Genomic DNA, 18,067 nt, shown 5'->3' on the forward strand with positions numbered 1-18,067 from the left:
TATTAACTGCTTATCTTCAACTTTTTTTATGAGAAATAATATATAACTCAGACACCCATACATACACCACAAGTCATGCCACCAGGGGTCCCTTCACAGTCCCCAAGTCCAAAACGAATTCACGGCAATGCACAGTGTTATACAGAGCCATAATCACATGTAACTCTCATCCATCTCCAATTCCTCAAGCAAACAGCAAAATTACATTTAAAACATTTATAAAACAACATCATGGCACAATAGGGATTGAGAAATGATACACACAGACACACTCTAATACACACATTATTCTTTAGTTATATTGTTAGTACTTTGTTATATTAAAAAAATGTGTGACTGTTCTTGTCTATCAGCGTATCAGTGTTTTGTAACTTGTCGTGTTTTATATTTTTGTGTGGACCCCAGGAAGAATAGCTGCTGCTTCGGGAAAAGCTCATGGGGATCCAAATATGACAATAGGGGCGTCAGGGCCTCTTGAAATCCTTGCCGCCCAGACTGTGGAAAGCCACCAACAAAGCCACCAACAAATTAACAAAGACAACATTTTAAAGCATCTCTCAATCAGTTTGGTTGCTGAGCAAATTGAAAAAGCAACTACTCTCGAAAGAGGTAGGCAAGTTGTGGTGTTAAAAATGTTTGATTGGACTGTTGTGCAATACAGTGAGCTATGATGTCATAAAGGACATCTAACATGTCACCCCAATCTAATTATGATGATCGCCCCTCCTTTATGACATCACTGCTATACGATAAATTGAATGTTGATGATTTCAACAGGGTGATAGATTGAAATGTGTCTATGGAATAGAGTTTTCTCAAATCACAGTATTCCAGTATTACCTGTAGTGAGTAGGTAGACAATAACATGGCCAACAGAGAAAGTCTGTTTTAACACTTTGCTTCTTCCCTTATAGAGAGCTTACTGTTAAGTTAGGCTTGAAAGGGTGATTGGTTCTTACCCTCCATCATGCCTGTGACTCCAAGCCTGCCCTTGCCCTCTCCCTAGCCATAGACTTAACAGGCACTCAGCTACCGTCTCTCTCTCTCTCCCAGACCAGGACCACATAAGCACACACACACACAACTCGATGAGAACACATTAACAATAAAGCAGTTGATTGCGGACTAATTAGGTGAATAACTTTCTAAACTTTTTGGAAAGCAGTAACTTCTATCACTGATAAAGTTTGATTGTCTCATTAGTCAACAAGTCCGCCAGGGGGTCATTAGTCAACAAGTCCGCCAGGGGGCGGTCAAAGTCAATCGAATATACTGTTACAAACAAAGCGTTTATCAAGGGTGCATTCAAGATCATATGTTTCTGGGACGTTGCTGCAACAGCAATTTCCAAAACTACGAATCCCAGGGAACCTCACCCCGCTTTCTATGTCAATATGGCCACTGTCAGACAGACAAAGGCACATCAATCTCGCCACGAAATGAAATTAGCAGACTAGAGGAAGGCGGCTGTCATTGTGAAAACCGTCTGGTGCCTGTTCCCGTGTCGGGGATATAGAAGAGGACTTGTCGCGAGGACCAATTTAACACCGGGTTATTAAATGCAGTGGTGGACGGGGGCCCTAGATTCTAAGATCAAGGTAAGACTTGCAGCTAATGAGTTAGCTAGCATAACTAGTATTTCTGCAGGCTCGCCCGCAGTCATTGGCACTGGTCCCAATGCTAGTCAGCAAGCTAACTTTAATAGCTAGCTAGCTAAGCGTTACTGGTCAGTGGTAGAGGAGGGGCGAGAGGTTTTACTCCGCCCAACATCTGTCCACGAAGTAAAGAATTTGTCTTTGGAGGTCAATGAGTGTCGAATTTGATCAACAAAACATTTAATTGCTAATTTGCTACGTGAGGCTTTTGTAATATATTATACATTTCGTAGTGGTTAGGTTGTTGCGAATGCATTGATATAAGTGGCCTCACGTGGCATTTCGGTAATCTGGAAAAAATGACTTTATATTGGAGTTGTGCCTGTTGTCATAGAGACAGACTCATCATGGATATAAGCAGTTTTAGCATGGACATTGCTATTGAGAGCTTTCACCATTTTAAAAATAGTCAACTGGGTGGGGATTCCTATGAATTAGGAGCTATCAGCCAATGAAGAAGAAAATTGACTACTTTAAAAAGGGAGATGCTATAATGTCACAGATAGATACAAAGATGAGGCCTCTATCTATCTGTGTCCTGTTCACATGCATTGTGTCCTCTCATTGGCTGGAATGGTGGTGCATATTCATTAAGTAAACCATTTACTGTTTTTAAGAAGCAAACGGAGCAAAACAAGAGTTTATATTGGACAAATTCAGATAAGTCCCTCCCCGTTTTGTTCCGTTTAATACACGTGTTGTAACGGAATTTGCGTAAAGAATACATCCCGGGTCTTGCCTTCTATCCATTGTTAGATTGGTCTTTGTCAGTGGTCACTTTATAGCTAATGCCAGGCAGGGCAGCTTTTATGAAGTCGTTGGAAAAGTCTGCTTGCTCTATAGAGGTTGTAAATATTACTAGCTAGCTAACTAGCGAGATGTCATAGATACAACAAAGATTTGTATAACTAAACCAAGATCACAGCCTGTCATTTCCAATAAAACCAAATGAGTCATAGTGTGCAGAACCAAGCACGAGCTAGCGAGATATTATTTATGTGTTCTAGCATGTATCCGCATATTTTCGTTAGGGAACGCCTACTCTGTGAAGATCGCGTGTGCAATAACTACATTTCCCTTTGCAGTCCTTCTAAACAATGTGATTTTAAAAAACAAACTTTGTAAAGGGTAATGTTTACAAAACTTGGTCCAGCAGATTTTAGTTTGGGGAACAGCACTGTATTGAGATAAAATGTTTCATCGATGAGAACATTTGCATCTCGTTCCATCTTCTCCCACTGCCGGACAGTGGGCTTCCTGTCACTACCATATTTAGTGGTGAGTGGAAACGCCAAGAGGATGCTTCACATTTACACATCCGGTGAAATATCTGTGTCATTGTTCCATCGGTGGCTACAATATTAGTTTATATATTTGTCAAGCTAACTAACTAGCTAGTAATTAACGGTACCCTGTAGCTATTTGTCATTGAACAACCATACTCAACTAATTAGATCACTAGCTAGCAACATGAATTTTGAACACAAGCCATGCCATACTCAACTGGCTAGATAGTTCTGTTTGACATGAACTATTTGCAAAGGTTGGCTAAGTAAGCTAGAGCTGGACCGTGATTGAACACCCCTCCTGTCCCCAAACACTTAGCAAACAGTTGTCAACTCTTACCCCTGGGGTGTTTGCTTACTGTTTATCTACAGGTTATACATATGGTTTTTGCATTGCATAACTGTCTGGACTGTGTTTGAGTTATTAGATTGTTCACGTACGATTGAGTGTATCGGCCATGCCATATGATGCATGGCCGTTCGTTTCCCTGTCGATTCACTGTGATTGTCATTTGAGTCACCATGTTGAAAGCCCCCACTTAATTTTAATCTAGACACGCACCTTCTGGCACAGCCAGAAGAGGACTGGCCACCCCACATAGCCTGGTTCCTCTCTAGGTTTCTTCCTAGGTTTTGGCCTTTCTAGGGAGTTTTTCCAAGCCACTGTGCTTCTATACCTGCATTGCTTGCTGTTTGGAGTTTTAGGCTGGGTTTCTGTACAGCACTTTGAGATATCAGCTGATGTACGAAGGGCTATATAAATACATTTGATTTGATACCAAACTGACACCCCTTTGAAATAAAACATTCTATTTCATACATGATGCTCTCTCATCACATACTTTGAGGCATTTGACTATAGCTTTTGAAAGTAAGCAACCCTAACAGGGGAAATAGGTTGGTTTTAACTACAACCACAAGCTAAAGATTGACTTGTCAACCAAATGTTTGCTTGTCATTGATTAAACTAATTACTTGTCTTTGGATGACAGTAAACTGTTCCAACTCTGGTCAATGTTTGAGTCTCCCTAGTTAAGCACATGTTTCTTCTAGTCCAAAGTTGTATATCATTACTTGGGTTACCCATTGCATTTCCCTGTGTAGGCTCTGTGTTGCAAGACTAGATTAGCAGTCAGTGTTCGCAATACAAAACCACAGTACAGACAGACACCAAATTCACCAGCGGTGTAGGCCCTTTCATTACGCCGATTCTGTTTTGCAACAGAAACCGTTTACTCCAAAAGGAAGACGTTTTGCACTGAAAACAAGAGTTTCTATTGGACAGATTCAGGTAGGTCTCTCCCCGTTTCGTTCCGTTTGCTTCCATTGGTTCCTAAACTGTAAACTGTTTTCGTTGAAAGATGGTGTATAATAAATACACCCCAGTATCCACCTTTCACCAGGTACCTGGTAACCCATAAGGTTTCTAGGCACAGGGAGTGAGGGAAAGTTTGCCATTTGCTGTGAAGCTACTAGCTAGTGGCTACCTTCCACATCTGGCTAAATACATCTTCCTGGCACCTACTCTTTTCCAGGTGTCCTAACGATTCAACTAAACAGTTTACAAGCTTGGAATGGTTTATTAGGCATGGAAAAATGTGTAGCTTCAGGCTAAGCTCTTTTAGCTTGTGTACCAGTCTTTCCGTGCCATCATGCCACTCCTTTCAACTCCTTGTCATGCCAAACAGTTGGAATGATGGCACAAACCAGATCTGGGACCAGGCTACGATCTTTTGCTCCCGAGGACTATAATTTCCTTGGCATTGCAGTTTCCAGCACAAACATGGTACAATAGATGCAAAGAGGTCAGTGGAATGCAGACCGTGGGGGAGAGAAGGACGCCGGATTGGCGCTCGTTCAACCAATCTGATCTCACAATCAGTCATGATTGATGTATTGTAACAGACCGACAATGTGGCTACTAAAGTCCCATTTTGATGTTTGGCTGTTTTCACTGCATATCATTTAGAAGTTGTTACTTTTCAGGTTTAGAAGAAGTGACTGCTAAATCCTAACTCTCATTCAAATGAGCTGGTAGCATAGCTAGCATACAGAAATCTGTGGTGGTAGTCCAAGTCGTTTTTTAACTGCAATGCAGTTGATTGGTGACGATGACATGAACATGTATTGGGGTTGACATCCATACAAGCATTACAACTCAAATGGTTTGCCTCAACATGGTGTGAAATACACACAGAAACAATAGCCTAAATGTAGGATCATTTTGCTGTGGGACAATGAGGAGATGCTGGATCTTTCCCCCACGCGTTTCCATGGCATTTCCATTGCTTGGGTTGAGTTCCATTGACCTCTTTATCGCATCTATGGTTTCACATTCAGAATATGCTAATAGTTGCATCCACTTGTGTAGTATAAGTCTCCCAGTCAGACTCAAACATGCTCAGTACATGTGTAAGACTTATGCTGAGTGTGTTCTGACACACACAAACTTTTTAAAAGCCATGAGGCTCTCAGGGCATAGATTTCTCTCTCTCTCTTCACGCCGCCCTTCATCCCTCTATCCCTCCGGTCTTTCTGCTGAGTAGAGATTTATAAAGATAATTGACCAGTGCTAGTCAACTCAGCAGTATTAAACCTCTGTCCTCCACAGAGCCTCTGCACCAGAGGAAGACGGGAAGGTCAGGGAGTTAAAGATTTGTGGAGAAACTTGTTTTACTGAACCAAGGAGCAGCAGCTTGACTCCAGCCCAGGGTTTGTCAATTGCAGACTGACTGACTATAATTGTTTCTTATGGTTTCTTCTTTTTGTTCCTGCCCACACCTAGCTGGCACACCTGATTCAACTAGTCAAGCCCTGGATGATTAGCCCAGTTAATTTATTAGTTGTGTCAGGTGAGTTTGCACGGGGCTAGAGCAGAACATATATGGTAGGTTTTGGTGTGTTGTATAAGGCTGTACATAACATATAGGCTATATGCAGGTCTCATTAGCACAGACAGAACAATGAGACAGATGTTTGACCGGATGTATACATCTAAAGAATCTGGTTTGTATCTCCACTCTACTGAATATGGTGATGAGAGGAATCCCAGTGGCTGGCAGTGGGAGAGGATGGAGCGAGATGATTTCTGACAACATTCTGCACATTTTGTCATCTATGATGCATTTGACCTCAATGCAGTTTTATTTCCCCAAAACTAGAATCTATTACAAACAAAGTGGACCTAGTTTTGTAGACTTTGCGAAAGTTTCTAAAAATGCCATTGTTTAGAAGGCGTGCAAGGGTGAATTGAGTTATTTGCACACCCGCACTTCAGAGTAGGAAATCCCTAACGGAAATATGGGAATACATGCTAGAACGCGGCAAATAGGATCTCGCTAGCTCGTGCTTGGCTCGGCCCACCTTGCTTGTTCTGCCTACTATAATTAATTTGCTCCCATTGGAAACGACAGGCTGTTGTCTATCTTGAGTTCGTTATCTTTGTCACTATTGTGTAATATGGATGAAGTCTTTCTCCACCAGCCTTCATTCAGTAGGTCTAGACACTAGCCTTCATTCAGTAGGTCTAGACACTAGCCTTCATTCAGTTGTTCTAGACACTAGCCTTCATTCAGTAGGTCTAGACACTAGCCTTCATTCACTATGTCTAGACACCAGCCTTCATTCAGTAGGTCTAGACACCAGCCTTCATTCAGTAGGTCTAGACACTAGCCTTCATTCAGTAGGTCTAGACACTAGCCTTCATTCAGTAGGTCTAGACACTAGCCTTCATTCAGTAGGTCTAGACACCAGCCTTCATTCAGTAGGTCTAGACACTAGCCTTCATTCAGTGGGACTAGACACTAGCCTTCATTCAGTAGGTCTAGACACTAGCCTTCATTCAGTGGGTCTAGACACTAGCCTTCATTCAGTGGGTCTAGACACTAGCCTTCATTCAGTGGGTCTAGACACTAGCCTTCATTCAGTGGGTCTAGACACTAGCCTTCATTCAGTGGGTCTAGACACTAGCCTTCATTCAGTGGGTATAGACACTAGCCTTCATTCAGTGGGTATAGACACTAGCCTTCATTCAGTGGGTCTAGACACTAGCCTTCATTCAGTGGGTCTAGACACTAGCCTTCATTCAGTGGGTCTAGACACTAGCCTTCATTCAGTGGGTCTAGACACTAGCCTTCATTCAGTGGGTATAGACACTAGCCTTCATTCAGTTGGTCTAGACACCAGCCTTCATTCAGTAGCTCTAGACACCAGCCTTCATTCAGTAGCTCTAGACACCAGCCTTCATTCAGTTGGTCTAGACACCAGCCTTCATTCAGTAGCTCTAGACACCAGCCTTCATTCAGTAGGTCTAGACACCAGCCTTCATTCAATAGGTCTAGACACCAGCCTTCATTCAGTAGGTCTAGACACCAGCCTTCATTCAGTAGGTCTAGACACCAGCCTTCATTCAGTAGGTCTAGACACCAGCCTTCATTCAGTGGGTCTAGACACTAGCCTTCATTCAGTGGGTCTAGACACTAGCCTTCATTCAGTGGGTCTAGACACTAGCCTTCATTCAGTGGGTCTAGACACTAGCCTTCCTTCAGTGGGTCTAGACACTAGCCTTCCTTCAGTGGGTCTAGACACTAGCCTTCCTTCAGTGGGTCTAGACACTAGCCTTCCTTCAGTGGGTCTAGACACTAGCCTTCATTCAGTGGGTATAGACACTAGCCTTCATTCAGTGGGTATAGACACTAGCCTTCATTCAGTGGGTATAGACACTAGCCTTCATTCAGTGGGTCTAGACACTAGCCTTCATTCAGTGGGTCTAGACACTAGCCTTCATTCAGTGGGTCTAGACACTAGCCTTCATTCAGTGGGTCTAGACACTAGCCTTCATTCAGTGGGTCTAGACACTAGCCTTCATTCAGTGGGTCTAGACACTAGCCTTCATTCAGTGGGTCTAGACACTAGCCTTCATTCAGTGGGTCTAGACACCAGCCTTCATTCAGTGGGCCTAGACACCAGCCTTCATTCAGTGGGTCTAGACACCAGCCTTCATTCAGTAGCTCTAAACACCAGCCTTCATTCAGTAGCTCTAGACACCAGCCTTCATTCAGTAGGTCTAGACACCAGCCTTCATCCAGTAGGTCTAGACACCAGCCTTCATCCAGTAGGTCTAAACACCAGCCTTCTTTCAGTAGGTCTAGACACTAGCCTTCATTCAGTAGGTCTAGACACTAGCCTTCATTCAGTGGGTCTAGACACTAGCCTTCATTCAGTAGGTCTAGACACTAGCCTTCATTCAGTGGGTCTAGACACTAGCCTTCATTCAGTGGGTCTAGACACTAGCCTTCATTCAGTGGGTCTAGACACTAGCCTTCATTCAGTGGGTCTAGACACTAGCCTTCATTCAGTGGGTCTAGACACTAGCCTTCATTCAGTGGGTCTAGACACTAGCCTTCATTCAGTGGGTCTAGACACTAGCCTTCATTCAGTGGGTCTAGACACTAGCCTTCATTCAGTGGGTCTAGACACTAGCCTTCATTCAGTGGGTATAGACACTAGCCTTCATTCAGTTGGTCTAGACACCAGCCTTCATTCAGTAGCTCTAGACACCAGCCTTCATTCAGTAGCTCTAGACACCAGCCTTCATTCAGTTGGTCTAGACACCAGCCTTCATTCAGTAGCTCTAGACACCAGCCTTCATTCAGTAGGTCTAGACACCAGCCTTCATTCAATAGGTCTAGACACCAGCCTTCATTCAGTAGGTCTAGACACCAGCCTTCATTCAGTAGGTCTAGACACCAGCCTTCATTCAGTAGGTCTAGACACCAGCCTTCATTCAGTAGGTCTAGACACCAGCCTTCATTCAGTAGGTCTAGACACCAGCCTTCATTCAGTGGGTCTAGACACTAGCCTTCATTCAGTGGGTCTAGACACTAGCCTTCATTCAGTGGGTCTAGACACTAGCCTTCATTCAGTGGGTCTAGACACTAGCCTTCCTTCAGTGGGTCTAGACACTAGCCTTCCTTCAGTGGGTCTAGACACTAGCCTTCCTTCAGTGGGTCTAGACACTAGCCTTCATTCAGTGGGTCTAGACACTAGCCTTCATTCAGTGGGTATAGACACTAGCCTTCATTCAGTGGGTATAGACACTAGCCTTCATTCAGTGGGTATAGACACTAGCCTTCATTCAGTGGGTCTAGACACTAGCCTTCATTCAGTGGGTCTAGACACTAGCCTTCATTCAGTGGGTCTAGACACTAGCCTTCATTCAGTGGGTCTAGACACTAGCCTTCATTCAGTGGGTCTAGACACTAGCCTTCATTCAGTGGGTCTAGACACTAGCCTTCATTCAGTGGGTCTAGACACTAGCCTTCATTCAGTGGGTCTAGACACCAGCCTTCATTCAGTGGGTCTAGACACCAGCCTTCATTCAGTGGGTCTAGACACCAGCCTTCATTCAGTAGCTCTAGACACCAGCCTTCATTCAGTAGCTCTAGACACCAGCCTTCATTCAGTAGGTCTAGACACCAGCCTTCATCCAGTAGGTCTAGACACCAGCCTTCATCCAGTAGGTCTAAACACCAGCCTTCTTTCAGTAGGTCTAGACACTAGCCTTCATTCAGTGGGTCTAGACACTAGCCTTCATTCAGTGGGTCTAGACACTAGCCTTCATTCAGTGGGTCTAGACACTAGCCTTCATTCAGTGGGTCTAGACACTAGCCTTCATTCAGTGGGTATAGACACTAGCCTTCATTCAGTGGGTATAGACACTAGCCTTCATTCAGTGGGTCTAGACACTAGCCTTCATTCAGTGGGTCTAGACACTAGCCTTCATTCAGTGGGTCTAGACACTAGCCTTCATTCAGTGGGTCTAGACACTAGCCTTCATTCAGTGGGTCTAGACACTAGCCTTCATTCAGTGGGTCTAGACACTAGCCTTCATTCAGTGGGTATAGACACTAGCCTTCATTCAGTTGGTCTAGACACCAGCCTTCATTCAGTGGGTCTAGACACTAGCCTTCATTCAGTGGGTCTAGACACTAGCCTTCATTCAGTGGGTCTAGACACTAGCCTTCATTCAGTGGGTCTAGACACTAGCCTTCATTCAGTGGGTCTAGACACTAGCCTTCATTCAGTGGGTCTAGACACCAGCCTTCATTCAGTGGGTCTAGACACCAGCCTTCATTCAGTGGGTCTAGACACCAGCCTTCATTCAGTAGCTCTAGACACCAGCCTTCATTCAGTAGCTCTAGACACCAGCCTTCATTCAGTAGGTCTAGACACTAGCCTTCCTTCAGTGGGTCTAGACACTAGCCTTCCTTCAGTGGGTCTAGACACTAGCCTTCCTTCAGTGGGTCTAGACACTAGCCTTCATTCAGTGGGTCTAGACACTAGCCTTCATTCAGTGGGTATAGACACTAGCCTTCATTCAGTGGGTATAGACACTAGCCTTCATTCAGTGGGTATAGACACTAGCCTTCATTCAGTGGGTCTAGACACTAGCCTTCATTCAGTGGGTCTAGACACTAGCCTTCATTCAGTGGGTCTAGACACTAGCCTTCATTCAGTGGGTCTAGACACTAGCCTTCATTCAGTGGGTCTAGACACTAGCCTTCATTCAGTGGGTCTAGACACTAGCCTTCATTCAGTGGGTCTAGACACTAGCCTTCATTCAGTGGGTCTAGACACCAGCCTTCATTCAGTGGGTCTAGACACCAGCCTTCATTCAGTGGGTCTAGACACCAGCCTTCATTCAGTAGCTCTAGACACCAGCCTTCATTCAGTAGCTCTAGACACCAGCCTTCATTCAGTAGGTCTAGACACCAGCCTTCATCCAGTAGGTCTAGACACCAGCCTTCATCCAGTAGGTCTAAACACCAGCCTTCTTTCAGTAGGTCTAGACACTAGCCTTCATTCAGTGGGTCTAGACACTAGCCTTCATTCAGTGGGTCTAGACACTAGCCTTCATTCAGTGGGTCTAGACACTAGCCTTCATTCAGTGGGTCTAGACACTAGCCTTCATTCAGTGGGTATAGACACTAGCCTTCATTCAGTGGGTATAGACACTAGCCTTCATTCAGTGGGTCTAGACACTAGCCTTCATTCAGTGGGTCTAGACACTAGCCTTCATTCAGTGGGTCTAGACACTAGCCTTCATTCAGTGGGTCTAGACACTAGCCTTCATTCAGTGGGTCTAGACACTAGCCTTCATTCAGTGGGTCTAGACACTAGCCTTCATTCAGTGGGTATAGACACTAGCCTTCATTCAGTTGGTCTAGACACCAGCCTTCATTCAGTGGGTCTAGACACTAGCCTTCATTCAGTGGGTCTAGACACTAGCCTTCATTCAGTGGGTCTAGACACTAGCCTTCATTCAGTGGGTCTAGACACTAGCCTTCATTCAGTGGGTCTAGACACTAGCCTTCATTCAGTGGGTCTAGACACCAGCCTTCATTCAGTGGGTCTAGACACCAGCCTTCATTCAGTGGGTCTAGACACCAGCCTTCATTCAGTAGCTCTAGACACCAGCCTTCATTCAGTAGCTCTAGACACCAGCCTTCATTCAGTAGGTCTAGACACCAGCCTTCATCCAGTAGGTCTAGACACCAGCCTTCATCCAGTAGGTCTAAACACCAGCCTTCTTTCAGTAGGTCTAGACACTAGCCTTCATTCAGTAGGTCTAGACACTAGCCTTCATTCAGTGGGTCTAGACACTAGCCTTCATTCAGTAGGTCTAGACACTAGCCTTCATTCAGTGGGTCTAGACACCAGCCTTCATTCAGTGGGTCTAGACACCAGCCTTCATTCAGTGGGTCTAGACACCAGCCTTCATTCAGTAGCTCTAGACACCAGCCTTCATTCAGTAGCTCTAGACACCAGCCTTCATTCAGTAGGTCTAGACACCAGCCTTCATCCAGTAGGTCTAGACACCAGCCTTCATCCAGTAGGTCTAAACACCAGCCTTCTTTCAGTAGGTCTAGACACTAGCCTTCATTCAGTAGGTCTAGACACTAGCCTTCATTCAGTGGGTCTAGACACTAGCCTTCATTCAGTAGGTCTAGACACTAGCCTTCATTCAGTGGGTCTAGACACTAGCCTTCATTCAGTGGGTCTAGACACTAGCCTTCATTCAGTGGGTCTAGACACTAGCCTTCATTCAGTGGGTCTAGACACTAGCCTTCATTCAGTGGGTCTAGACACTAGCCTTCATTCAGTGGGTATAGACACTAGCCTTCATTCAGTGGGTATAGACACTAGCCTTCATTCAGTGGGTCTAGACACTAGCCTTCATTCAGTGGGTCTAGACACTAGCCTTCATTCAGTGGGTCTAGACACTAGCCTTCATTCAGTGGGTCTAGACACTAGCCTTCATTCAGTGGGTCTAGACACTAGCCTTCATTCAGTGGGTCTAGACACTAGCCTTCATTCAGTGGGTCTAGACACTAGCCTTCATTCAGTGGGTCTAGACACCAGCCTTCATTCAGTGGGTCTAGACACCAGCCTTCATTCAGTGGGTCTAGACACCAGCCTTCATTCAGTAGCTCTAGACACCAGCCTTCATTCAGTAGCTCTAGACACCAGCCTTCATTCAGTAGGTCTAGACACCAGCCTTCATCCAGTAGGTCTAGACACCAGCCTTCATCCAGTAGGTCTAAACACCAGCCTTCTTTCAGTAGGTCTAGACACTAGCCTTCATTCAGTAGGTCTAGACACTAGCCTTCATTCAGTGGGTCTAGACACTAGCCTTCTTTCAGTAGGTCTAGACACTAGCCTTCATTCAGTAGGTCTAGACACTAGCCTTCATTCAGTAGGTCTAGACACCAGCCTTCATCCAGTAGGTCTAAACACTAGCCTTCTTTCAGTAGGTCTAGACACTAGCCTTCATTCAGTAGGTCTAGACACTAGCCTTCATTCAGTGGGTCTAGACACTAGCCTTCATTCAGTAGGTCTAGACACTAGCCTGTGTGTGTGTGCGCACGTATGTCCATGCATGTTTCTGTGCACCTGCGCCTGTGGTTGTGTGTCCTCTACTGTTTTTGACCCTGTCTGTTTCTGTCTGCCTGTTTGAACTGTACTGCACTTTTTAATGTGTGTGTGTGTGTCCTGGTTGTGTATGTATGTTTGGCACAATACTGTATGTACTTGTCTATCTGATATCCTATACACTGTCCTATGACTCATCCCCGCTCTCTTTTAAAGGGAAAATGTGGAGGTTGGCCGCTTGGGACAGAGATTTTTCTTGGCATTTTTCCCAAGTCACACTCTCTCTTAACCCCCCCCCCCCTTTCGCCTCTCAATCTTTCTCTCTCTTATGCATGTGTTCTCTGTCAGCTCTTTCTCTCTCTCACACATACAGTTTGCTCTCTTTCTATTTCCATCTCTCACCCTCCTCCCCCCGTTCACACTATCTAAGTCTGTCTCTGTCTGTCTCTGTCTGTCTGTGTTGGTAGAATAATCCATTTAATGTCTGTGCTGCAGCTCCTGAACCAGTCTTCACTAAGCATGCTGCTGATGGGGAGATAAAGTGTGTAAGCTGTATGATGTTTGTTCGTGAGTGCATATGTGTCTCAGTGTAGTCTTTTGTAAGAGCTGCCATGGTCTCCCGCATAATAATAGGTTATGTCAACATGTCTTATTTCTATGCAGCAGTTTTCTGGATGTGTCCCAGGCAGGACCTAAGGGATGGTAGTAGTTTTCTGGATGTGTACCAGGCAGGGCCTAAGGGATGGTAGTAGTTTTCTGGACAGGGGTATATACAATACAGCAACAGCCCCCATCTCTCCAAACATCCATCAATCCATGAATGTATCATCCACAGTCTTGTCCCTCTCTCCTCCTTTCTCCATTCATCCTATCTAAACTCTCTTTTCTCTCACTCCATCTAAACCCTTCTCCTCTCTCCCTCTCCAGGATGTCTCGGTATACTGACGAGCCTCGTTTCACCATTGAGCAGATTGACCTGCTCCAGCGGCTGAGGAGGACAGGGATGACCAAGCCAGAGCTCCTCCACGCCCTGGACATCCTGGAAAGACTGGATCACCAGCACGGACACAAGTTCGGACGCCGTCCCCAGCCCGCCTATCAGGGACCGACGCCCAATTACAACACTAATTCAACATCTTCTTCGGCATCCTCATCAACGTCCACGACCGCCACACAGACTGGTTACCTGGAGAATGGGAGTGGAAGTGGCGGGAATGGCCTGTCGCCGTCGCCTAGCAACAACTATGATATGTCACCGCCCCCTCCGGCGGTTGTATCCGACCCGGTTGCTATGGCAGTGGTGGCGCAGAACGGGCATGGGGTTGGTGGCGGCGATGAGCTGGTTGCCGTGACGAACGGAAAGTTGTCTCCACCACGGTTTCCTGACAGTGTAGGCGCGGTGAGTGGCGGCGTGACGGGGAGCGGCTACGGGTTTGAGACCAGCGAGGAGGAACTAGACGTGGACGACAAAGTTGAGGAACTCCTGAGGTGAGGAGGAGGAGCCTGTTTTTTTCTGAACACATCAATAGGCACAACATGAGAACCAAACAAACTACATTTTACACGACCTCGACGTGTTCCACTACCTCGACGTGTTCCACTACCTCGACGTGTTACACTACCTCTACGTGTTACACTACCTCTACGTGTTACACTACCTCTACGTGTTACACTACCTTGACGTGTTACACTACCTCTACGTGTTACACTACCTCGACGTGTTCCACTACCTCATACTACCTCGACGTGTTCCACTACCTCTACGTGTTACACTACCTCGACGTGTTCCACTACCTCTACGTGTTACACTACCTCATACTACCTCGACGTGTTACACTACCTCTACGTGTTACACTACCTATACGTGTTACACTACCTCGACATGTTACACTACCTCTACATGTTACACTACCTCTACGTGTTACACTACCTCATACTACCTCGACGTGTTCCACTACCTCTATGTGTTACACTACCTCATACTACCTCGACGTGTTCCACTACCTCTACGTGTTACACTACCTCTACGTGTTACACTACCTCATACTACCTCTACGTGTTACACTACCTCTACGTGTTACACTACCTCATACTACCTCTACGTGTTACACTACCTCTACGTGTTACACTCACTACCTCTACGTGTTCCACTACCTCTACGTGTTCCACTACCTCGACGTGTTCCACTACCTCTACGTGTTACACTACCTCACACTACCTCTACGTGTTACACTACCTCACACTACCTCGACGTGTTACACTACCTCGACGTGTTACACTACCTCTACGTGTTACACTACCTCTACGTGTTACACTACCTCATACTACCTCGACGTGTTACACTACCTCTACGTGTTCCACTACCTCGACGTGTTCCACTACCTCTACGTGTTACACTACCTCGACGTGTTACACTACCTCATACTACCTCGACGTGTTACACTACCTCGACGTGTTACACTACCTCTACGTGTTACACTACCTCATACTACCTCGACGTGTTACACTACCTCATACTACCTCGACGTGTTACACTACCTCGACGTGTTACACTACCTCTACGTGTTACACTACCTCATACTACCTCGACGTGTTACACTACCTCGACGTGTTACACTACCTCTACGTGTTACACTACCTCACACAACCTCGACGTGTTACACAACCTCGACGTGTTACACTACCTCTACGTGTTACACTACCTCATACTACCTCTACGTGTTACACTACCTCATACTACCTCGACATGTTACACTACCTCGACGTGTTATACTACCTCTACGTGTTACACTACCTCATACTACCTCGGCGTGTTACACTACCTCGACGTGTTACACTACCTCTACGTGTTACACTACCTCTACGTGTTACACTACCTCATACTACCTCTACGTGTTACACTACCTCATACTACCTCGACATGTTACACTACCTCTACGTGTTACACTACCTCATACTACCTCTACGTGTTACACTACCTCATACTACCTCTACGTGTTACACTACCTCATACTACCTCTACGTGTTACACTACCTCATACTACCTCTACGTGTTACACTACCTCATACTACCTCTACGTGTTACACTACCTCATACTACCTCGACGTGTTACACTACATCGACGTGTCTTAATAAGAATCCTCATTTTTGTTTTGGGTTTTTAAAGTTTTCTAGTGAACTGGATCCTGAGCCCAGAGTTTAGTAATGCATTAGGTGACACCTGTCTCTAAACATAGGCACCACATCAGTCACACACACACACACGCACACACACACACACGCACAAGCCCTGTCGTCAACCTTTTCGCTGCTCTTTGGTATTGTGTGTTGTTCGCAGTGATACAGTCAGTATTGATCTAGATGGAGTGATGAAAATGAAAGGGAAGGAGAGAAAAATGGCAATGAATTTCTGGCAGCTCAGCGCTGCCTCTGATTCTCTCACGTTTTCAATGAAGAGGAATCAATATAAATTGAAATGAGAAGACAGTGTATCGACAGACAGAAGAAAGTGTGTGTGTGGTTCTAGTGTTTTCACAGACTCCCCCGCCTCTCGCTCTCTCCCCCCTCGCTTTCTCTCCCCCTCTCTCTCTCTCTCTCCCCCTCTCGCTCTCTCTCTCTCGCTCGCTCGCTCTCGCTCTCCCTCTCTCGCTCGCTCTCCCTCTCTCTCTCTCCCCTCTCGCTCTCCCCCCTCTCTCTCTCTCTCCCCCTCTCGCTCTCTCTCCCCCTCTCGCTCTCTCTCCCCCTCTCGCTCTCTCTCTCTCTCTCCCCCTCTCGCTCTCTCTCTCTCTCTCTCTCTCGCTCTCTCTCTCTCTCTCCCTCTCTCTCTCTCTCTCTCTCTCTCTCTCTCTCTCTCTCTCTCCCCTCTCGCTCTCTCTCTCTCCCCCCGCCTCTCGCTCTCTCTCGCTCCCCGCCTCTCGCTCTCTCTCGCTCCCCGCCTCTCGCTCTCTCTCGCTCCCCCGCCTCTCGCTCTCTCTCGCTCCCCGCCTCTCTATCTCTCGCTCCCCTGCCTCTCACGATCTCTCGCCTCGCTCTCTCTCCCCCTCTCTCTCTCCTCTCCCTCTCTCTCCCCCCCTCTCGCTCTCCGCCCCTCGCTCTCCACTCACTCTCGCTCTCATTCTCCCCTCGCTCTCCGCCCCTCGCTCTCCTCTCTCTCGCTCTCTGCCCCTCGCTCTCATTCTCCTCTCCCCCTCTTGCTCTCGCTCGCTCTCCCCCTCTCGCTCTCCGCCCCTCGCTCTCCACTCACTCTCGCTCTCATTCTCCCCTCGCTCTCCGCCCCTCGCTCTCCTCTCTCTCGCTCTCATTCTCCCCTCGCTCTCCGCCCCTCGCTCTCCTCTCTCTCGCTCTCGCTCTCTTGCTCTCTGCCCTCGCTCTCATTCTCCTCTCCCCTCTCGCTTGCTCTCCGCCCCTCGCTCTCCGCCCCTCGCTCTCCGCCCCTCGCTCTCCTCTCTCTCTAGCTCTCTCTCTCCCCCCTCTCGCTCTCTGCCTCTCGCTCTCCTCTCTCTCTCGCTCTCTTGCTCTCTGCCCCTCGCTCTCATTCTCCTCTCCCCCTCTCGCTTGCTCTCCGCCCCTCGCTCTCCGCCCCTCGCTCTCCGCCCCTCGCTCTCCTCTCTCTCTAGCTCTCTCTCTCCCCCTCTCGCTCTCTGCCTCTCGCTCTCATTCTCCTCTCTCTCTCTCTCGCTCTTTCCCCCCCCTCTCGGCTCACGTTCTGTCTTTTGTCACTTTCACTCTGACAATCACACGCAACCATAAATGATGTTTAGTTATAGTTCTTTTCTTGTAAAGTTTTGTTTCTGGATGGGGTTTGAGCTTCTGAAGCTGATGGGTTTATGCTGCCAGTAGATGCCAATGTTTCAAATAGGCCTAGCTTGTGTATCACTAGCAATCACCAGCTAACAGGGAAGAAATCTGAGGGCGAGCACGGAGCGTGACTGGGCCAAGCTAGAACAGCTTGTGAAGTTGCTGGAGCCTTTCGCAAATCCAAACTGACATCCAGTCGCTGTCTGATGTGGTGGTGTGCCTTCTCAACCTTGAGGCAGACTTGCAGTCAACTACTGTTGCAAAACAGTTGGCACAGGTCCTCCTGAAGTCACTGCATACTGACTCCTCTGGTAGCCAACTTCTATCCAACCCCTGGAGCAGCTTGCCTGATGGACCGAAGTGTGTCTCTGGCACTTCGCTCAACAGAGATGATG

At 46.7% G+C, this 18,067-nt stretch overlaps 1 protein-coding gene across 4 annotated transcripts in view; it reads left to right on the forward strand.

Annotated features, from left to right (window-relative positions):
- The first annotated feature begins 1,327 nt into the window (after positions 1-1,327).
- Positions 1,328-18,067, forward strand: part of LOC115146379 (homeobox-containing protein 1-like) — a 43,434-nt gene continuing 26,694 nt past the window's right edge. For 3 of the 4 annotated variants that reach the window (XM_029688416.2, XM_029688418.2, XM_029688419.2), the window contains exons 1-2: positions 1,329-1,598; positions 13,802-14,362. In XM_029688416.2, the coding sequence (XP_029544276.1) occupies positions 13,803-14,362 (560 nt within the window). In that variant the 5' untranslated portion in view covers positions 1,329-1,598; position 13,802. Of the gene's footprint in view, positions 1,599-4,166; positions 4,233-13,801; positions 14,363-18,067 lie in introns of all 4 variants that reach the window. The other variant, XM_065004301.1, reaches the window with a different exon arrangement.

Source organism: Oncorhynchus nerka, linkage group LG18 (assembly GCF_034236695.1).
Source record: "Oncorhynchus nerka isolate Pitt River linkage group LG18, Oner_Uvic_2.0, whole genome shotgun sequence".
Classification (NCBI taxonomy): Eukaryota; Metazoa; Chordata; class Actinopteri; order Salmoniformes; family Salmonidae; genus Oncorhynchus; species Oncorhynchus nerka.